At 47.7% G+C, this 8,124-nt stretch overlaps 1 protein-coding gene across 1 annotated transcript in view; it reads left to right on the forward strand.

Moving 5' to 3' along the window:
* Positions 1 to 8,057, forward strand: part of DHPS (deoxyhypusine synthase) — a 28,772-nt gene extending 20,715 nt beyond the window's left edge. Inside the window, exons 4-10 of the mRNA XM_088473933.1 lie at positions 4,137 to 4,258; positions 4,350 to 4,446; positions 4,569 to 4,655; positions 5,530 to 5,635; positions 6,961 to 7,064; positions 7,232 to 7,357; positions 7,499 to 8,057. Coding sequence (XP_088330059.1) covers positions 4,137 to 4,258; positions 4,350 to 4,446; positions 4,569 to 4,655; positions 5,530 to 5,635; positions 6,961 to 7,064; positions 7,232 to 7,357; positions 7,499 to 7,597 — 741 coding nt within the window. The 3' untranslated portion in view covers positions 7,598 to 8,057. The remainder of the gene's footprint in view (positions 1 to 4,136; positions 4,259 to 4,349; positions 4,447 to 4,568; positions 4,656 to 5,529; positions 5,636 to 6,960; positions 7,065 to 7,231; positions 7,358 to 7,498) is intronic.
* Positions 8,058 to 8,124: the final 67 nt, after the last annotated feature.

Genomic DNA, 8,124 nt, shown 5'->3' on the forward strand with positions numbered 1-8,124 from the left:
GCACACCACTACCACTAGAGATTTTATTGGACGTATTAACACAAGCTGCGTCCACTCACTTCTTCTCAACTGTTTACTACAACTGAACAACACCCGTGATTGTCGGCGTACCCAGCGAGGAACCCCTGACACAGCTCAGCTCTCCTGCTGAGTATTCTACAACTGGTAGCACTAAGCATTTACTAACACTTAACCTTGCCAGCGTATTTCCTACCACAACTTTCCAAGTCACAATCAGGGGACGCAACCATGCGGTCCGATCACACTGCTTAGAGACACTAACTATCAAACCTTGCGATTACTATTGGGTGTGTGACGAAAAAAACCTGATACTGATCCTTCGGCTGTTCCTACCTGTCTCGTCAGACAGCAACCGACCTTCCCTGTATCTTTCAACAGTAAATCAACTTTCACTTCACAACACACAATCCCACATACATATACACCTTTGTTTTCTGCGCAGAAAAATACTTTCCCAAAAGATTGTAATAACTGTTCAGAGGCTTTAACAAGTGATCACACTATAAATACAACAGGGCTATCTATCAAAACGATTGATTAAACATGTGGCAACAATACAGGAAGTACGCATACGCTATGCAAAATAAATCCCTAGGTTCTAATCAACGCTCCTTGGTTTACACAGAAACGGACATTCGGTTTCACAACACAGAGTGATAAACAGGCCTCGAACACATTGCGTTCTTACCTGTATATGACGCGTATATGACGTATATGTTCTTACCCTATGTTGAGGAGCCGAAATCCGTAGGCTTTGTGAATAATCTGGTAGCGCGATTCCACTGAAGAGCCCCCATCTGTAACGTTCGTCTAGTCACTGCTGAAAGATTGCTTTCCAATCTCAATAGTGTGGTTCCAAAGCACAAAGTGATTTAATAATGAAAGATAGCAGGTTAACTGTATATATATATATATATATATATATATAACAAGTACAGTCGATACCTACATATGCGCTCTGGATCCAGCAATCAGCCATTCAATCCTGAAAGCTGTGGTCACACAAAGGAGAACCCTTGCTAGTCCCAGAGTTCAATAATATATACAGTTCATGTTACATAGAAAACAAAGGAGGCGATTTGGCATGTTTCCATTGGTTCAGGCTTCAGGTCAGTCGTCTGGTGTAATGCAGGACATTGGTCAATTCAAAGGGTGGGGGTCAGATCTCCAACTGCTGCAGACATGATTTCCCTCCGAGAAACCTAGTTCAAGCTGGTCTATTTATATTACACTAACAATAGCATTCTGATCATTAATTCCCTATCATCCATAACTTGCATACGCAAGGTGCGATCTCTTTGCCGATATGAGCGGATGTCTGCAAATAAATAGGGAATTAGAATGACACCAAACATGATATGTCCTCTGTATCCTGAACCTTAGATCTCTATAAGTTATATCTTACATTATTATTATACATGTAACAGAAGTAGTACATAAAATCCAAAAAGCGCTCCCCACTCAACATGTATACCAAATAGAACACCACTGTGTTTTCACACAAACAAAGGGAACAATAATCACCAATAATAATGGTATATTTGAAATTCCCAAATTCTGGATATCCACTTTTAAGCTTCTCTATTGAGGTGCTTGATCGATTTTTCCTTAAGGTATTTCCATATGCATGGAGAAATGAGGAAAAATAGGATAATAGTGCAGTATGTCTCAAACAACACAAGCTTTTAATGACAAGTTTGCACTTACAATGACAAGAAGTAAATAACGCATGTAACAACGATAAAACTGCATCCAGCCCCCGTCCAAGTGTCCACATCCACACCTTCGTCTGACAAAGGACCAAATGATGTCCGAAACGCGTTAAGCGGGCCTCACCCTTTGAACTGTCTGCAAGTTTTGCAGCCTCCTCTCGTGGACTTCATCCCAGTGGATCTCTATATCCGGAGTAGTGGTTCCACTCTTTCCATGGTACATCTGGGTGTGGATGTGGACACTTGGACGGGGGCTGGATGCAGTTTTATCGTTGTTACATGCTTTATTTACTTCTTGTTATTGTAAGTGCAAACTTGTCATTAAAAGCTTGTGTTGTTTGAGACATACTGCACTATTAGCCTATTTTTCCTCATTTCTCCATGCATATGGAAATACCTTAAGGAAAAATCGATCAAGCACCTCAATAGAGAAGCTTAAAAGTGGATATCCAGAATTTTGGAATTTCAAAAATACCATTATTATTGGTGATTATTGTTCCCTTTGTTTGTGTGAAAACACAGTGGTGTTCTATTTGGTATACATGTTGAGTGGGGAGCGCTTTTTGGATTTTATGTACTACTTCTGTTACATGTATGTTCATTGAGTATTTTGGGTGTATACTCCAGTGCATTTACCTAGCAGCACCTCCCTCTTTATTTGCGCTATATTTCCTCTATCTACATTTCTTACATTATTATTAATAACTATAAATAACTCTATTAACCCTGGTTATAAAGACAGTGTGTAGGAACCATTTTATAAGTGAATGTGTATGTGTGCAAATGTATAAATATGCATATGTATAAAAATGCATTCGCATGTGATGTGCAAATACACGCTAGCACGCCGTAGCGTGCTAGTCGCATGTTTTCATACAAAGACGATAGTATCGATTGATAATAATTGCAAACGACTTCATCCAATTATTTGACTTCAACAGTCCCTACTGCAGCTCTGCTAACATGCGTCACCCTGACCCCCTACTGCAGCTCTGCTAATGTGCGTCACCCTGACCCCCTACTGCAGCTCTGCTAACATGCGTCACCCTGACCCCCTACTGCAGCTCTGCTAATGTGCGTCACCCTGACCCCCTACTGCAGCTCTGCTAACATGCGTTACACTGACCCCCTACTGCAGCTCTGCTAACATGCTTCACCCTGACCCCCTACTGCAGCTCTGCTAACATGCGTCACCCTGACCCCCTACTGCAGCTCTGCTAACATGCGTCACCCTGACCCCCTACTGCAGCTTTGCTAACATGCGTTACCCTGACCCTCTACTGCAGCTCTGCTAACATGCGTCACCCTGACCCCTACTGCAGCTCTGCTAACATGCGTCACCTTGACTCCCTACTGCAGCTCTGCTAACATGTGTCACCCTGACCCCCTACTGCAGCTCTGCTAACATGCGTAACCCTGACCCCCTACTGCAGCTCTGCTAGCATGCGTCACCCTGACCCCCTACTGCAGCTGTGCTAACAAGCGTCACCCTGACCCCCTACTGCAGCTCTGCTAACATGCGTCACCCTGACCCCCTACTGCAGCTCTGCTAACATGCGTTACCCTGACCCCCTACTGCAGCTCTGCTAACATGCGTCACCCTGACCCTCTACTGCAGCTTAGCTAACATGCGTCACCCTGACCCCCTACTGCAGCTCTGCTAACATGCGTCACCCTGACCCCCTACTGCAGCTCTGCTAACATGCGTTACCCTGACCCCCTACTGCAGCTCTGCTAACATGCGTCACCCTGACCCCCTACTGCAGCTCTGCTAACAAGCGTCACCCTGACCCCCTACTGCAGCTCTGCTAACATGCATCACCCTGACCCCCTACTGCAGCTCTGCTAACATGCGTCACCCTGACCCCCTACTGCAGCTCTGCTAACATGCGTCACCCTGACCCCCTACTGCAGCTCTGCTAACATGCGTCGCCCTGACCCCCTACTGCAGCTCTGCTAACATGCGTCGCCCTGACCCCCTTCTGCAGCTCTGCTAACATGCGTCGCCCTGACCCCCTACTGCAGCTCTGCTAACATGCGTCGCCCTGACCCCCTACTGCAGCTCTGCTAACATGCGTCGCCCTGACCCCCTACTGCAGCTCTGCTAACATGCCTCACCCTGACCCCCTACTGCAGCTCTGCTAACATGCCTCACCCTGACCCCCTACTGCAGCTCTGCTAACATGCCTCACTCTGACCCCCTACTGTAGCTCTGCTAACATGCGTCACCCTGACCTCCTGCTGCAGCTCTGCTAACATGCGTTACCCTGACCCCCTACTGCAGCTCTGCTAACATGCGTCACCCTGACCCCCTACTGCAGCTGCCCTCTCTATTACAGATCGCTGCAGCTCGAGGCACATGTATGGGTGAATACCTAGTGAGTGTGGTGTATGTCATTGCAGGTTGATATCATTGTCACTACAGCAGGCGGTGTGGAGGAGGACATAATAAAATGCCTGGCGCCCACTTTCCTGGGAGACTTCAGCCTGAAAGGGGCAGATCTGAGGCCAAGGGGCATTAATAGGTGAGGCGACGTCATGCTCCCATTACTGGGGTCACTTACCTGTCTCTTCCCCTAGCCCTTGTTCATCTCAGTCCTCTCCTCTCTCCTGCAGGATCGGTAATCTCCTGGTCCCCAATAATAATTACTGCTTGTTCGAGGACTGGATCACCCCAATCCTAGATCAGATGGTGCTGGAGCAGGACACAGAGGTGAGAATAGGGACGAGGGGGAAATCCTTATGCACCTACAGTATATTTAGTATGTATATAGTATGTTATATAGTTCTGTATAAACAGGATCGTAATCCTGGGCTTTATCTCTTTCACTGCAGGGGACTAAGTGGACACCATCTAAAATGATCGCCCGCTTAGGAAAGGAAATTAATCACCCAGATTCTGTGTATTATTGGGCTCAGAAGGTAATTGCTCAGTATCAGAGAGTGGGTGTAAATGGTACAGCTCCATCTGCAGGGTAACACAGACAGGAGGGAGCTATGTGACATGGTCTGTCCCTCCCACCACAGGGTGACACAGACAGGAGGGAGCTATGTGACATGGAGTCTGTCCCTCCCACCACAGGGTGACACAGACAGGAGGGAGCTATGTGACATGGAGTCTGTCCCTCCCACCACAGGATGACACAGACAGGAGGGAGCTATGTGACATGGGATCTGTCCCTCCCACCACAGGGTGACACAGACAGCAGGGAGCTATGTGACATGGAGTCTGTCCCTCCCACAACAGGGTGACATGGACAGGAGGGAGCTATGTGACATGGAGTCTGTCCCTCCCACCACAGGGTGACACGGACAGGAGGGAGCTATGTGACATGGAGTCTTTACCTCCCACCACAGGGTGACGGACAGGAGGGAGCTATGTGACATGGAGTCTGTCCCTCCCACAATAGGGTGACGGACAGGAGGGAGCTATGTGACATGGGGTCTGTCCCTCCCACCACAGGGTGACATGGACAGGAGGGAGATATGTGACATGGAGTCTGTCCCTCCCACCACAGGGTGACACAGACAGGAGGGAGCTATGTGACATGGGATCTGTCCCTCCCACCACAGGGTAACACAGACAGGAGGGAGCTATGTGACATGGAGTCTGTCCCTCCCACCACAGGGTGACACAGACAGGAAGGTGCTATGTGACATGGGGTCTGTCCCATGGGGTGACATCGACAGGAGGGAGCTATGTGACATGGGGTCTGTCCCATGAGGTGACACAGTAGAATGGCTTCTCTCCCTCTCACAGTATCAGTATGGTAACATATATTTCTCCCTATGACAGAACAATATCCCTGTGTACAGTCCAGCCCTCACAGATGGGTCAATAGGGGACATGCTGTATTTCCACTCGTACAAGAACCCCGGTTTGAAGTTGGACATAGTAGAAGGTACTAGTATTACTTTTTTTGTTCCTGTACCAGAGGTGTTGTGTGTGATTAACATTTTGTCATATTGCTCACATAGCGGAGCACACTGGATGCTCTCTGCAGTGGTTCGGCACTGGTAGAACATTGTCTCCCACCACGGACCTTATACCCTGTCCTCTTGGACAAAACTAGATGTGCGCTTAGGTGTGCAGCGAGGCGTTAAAGGTCTAAAGAGAGGCAAAGTGTAAATATGACATTATAGTCCACCCTCCTACCACTGTACATCCCCCCTTCAATAAATTTTTGTTTTCTCCATAAAATACGGCGGGATTCGCTCACAGATTAAGATAATTATGCATGATGAAAACTTGCACCATTGTGTAAAACTAGCGAGCAAGTTCCTGACTCCTCCCACAGCTGACACCATGCTCCGCAGACCTGTGCACACAGCAGCATGAAAGGGGTTCCACGCTACTACACCCAATATGTTTATGTTGAAGTAAAGCCTTTAAAACATTTTTGTCACGTTGTACCGTTTTTTTCTGGCTGTGACTTGGTAATGACAGCAGGGCTATTATCACAGAAAATAATTTTTTTAGTTGCTCACCGGATGCTGCCTTATTTTCATGAAAGTCTGTCCCACACCCAAATGAATTCTGTATGCTCCAGCAGGCTTATCTTCCCGCATTGCAGTATCCAGGAATTTATTCGCTCTCACTATGGACCAATCACTGTAGTTGAACCTGTCTGCTTCCACTCAGCAGGGGCCTGATTCAGCAAGGAAGAGAACACACGCACTCGGCCGATGTTTTCGCACTGCGCTAACTAGCCAGTGTGATCGGTTATGGGTACGCAGACCCTTCCAATATTGAAGGACAGGAAGTTCTGTTTGTGGGTAGTGATGGGGGCGGGAGTTGGGCGAATGCAGGCGTGCCTGTGCGTTGGGATGCCGTTATTTGAGCGTGCATAATTAAGGTAGTGCGGCGGCATACGCAGCCAGACGACTCGATGCACGCAGGAAGTGGCCAAAATCCTGCGCAAGGTCAGGTCATCCTCTATTGTGCGGCTGGGTCCGATGGTTCTCGATGTTTGCGATACCCTGCGTACTGATTGAGTAAAGGGAGATGGGGGGCATTGTGTAGTGCTGGGCGTCTGCATCTTATGCTGCTGTTGCCGTGCGTATGTATTGATTAGCATAAACACGCAGCGGCCGAGTGCGAGATAAACTCTGGTAATAATTTATATTTAATCTGAAAAAGGAAATAGTGTATTTTTTATTTTTTTTCCTTTTAACCACTTGTTCTCATCCTATAGGACCGACTGTACATTCTCCTTTTTCCTTGCAGACATTCGCCGGCTGAATTCCTCAGTGATATTTGCGAAAAAGACTGGCATGATTATCCTGGGAGGGGGCTTAGTCAAACACCACATCTGCAACGCCAATCTCATGGTGAGTGTGGATGGATTACTGAAGAATCCTATTATCTTACATATAGTAGGGCCTATGGCTCCTTCTTGTCCCACAACCTGCGTAGCAGTTGTAGATCTCCGTGTGGAATGATGTAGAGAGAACCAGGCGCTCCCCTTCCTCACTCCCCTTCTCTTCCGCTCCCACAGAGGAACGGCGCTGATTACGCCGTGTACGTCAACACAGCTCAGGAATTCGATGGATCAGATGCCGGCGCCAGACCGGACGAGGCCGTATCCTGGGGGAAAATCCGCATGGACGCCACTCCTGTCAAGGTTTGTGATCCATACCCCGCTCCACCAAATATGGCCTCCATCTCCCTAAACATCTCCAGCTTTCCGCAGCATCATTATCACTTCTTCCGGTCCCGTTTCTTACATATAAACCTGGCTCTCTCTCTCCCCCCCCACACACAGGTTTACGCAGATGCTACTCTGGTGTTTCCTCTCCTCGTGGCTCAGACGTTTGCTCAGAGACACTCGGATTTCTCAAGCAAAGAGAAAGACCAGGACTGATGAGAGGGGGAGAGAAGTGGGCACCCGGGGCTCACAATGCTGCTTTCCTGGCTGACTGCACGTTGTATTCAGGTGTCGCTTTCTACGGCTGCTCTCAGCAGAATAATAGAGCTTACTCAGGCGTTTGTCTGCCTACAGCATGTGTAAATACACAACAGTTCCACAAATATATCTGTACATAGGTTAACATGTATATACACCTTTCGGTATGTATAGGCCAGGGGTAGGCCACCTTTTTGGTTCGGTCGGTGAGTAATAAAGACGGGAAGTGTCGTCAAAGCCACAGCCGGCGCCCAGAAGTCCGCTAGGTGGCGAGGCGGCCGCCGCACAGAATCTCCTCCCCTGTAGCAGCCGCTGTAATTTAATTTTTTTTATATATATATTTAAGTTGCAATTATCTGCATGGAAGTGTCAGGGGATCTATGGAAATAATAAAAGGCTTGGTTTCCAAAATCAAAAATTCAAGTCATTTATAATTTTAATTAAAAAAAGGGTACAAAGTCTCCCCCCCCCCCCCCCCCCCGCCA

This window comes from Taudactylus pleione, unplaced genomic scaffold, assembly GCF_031769625.1.
Source record: "Taudactylus pleione unplaced genomic scaffold, aTauple2 ptg000145l, whole genome shotgun sequence".
NCBI classification, from domain to species: domain Eukaryota; kingdom Metazoa; phylum Chordata; class Amphibia; order Anura; family Myobatrachidae; genus Taudactylus; species Taudactylus pleione.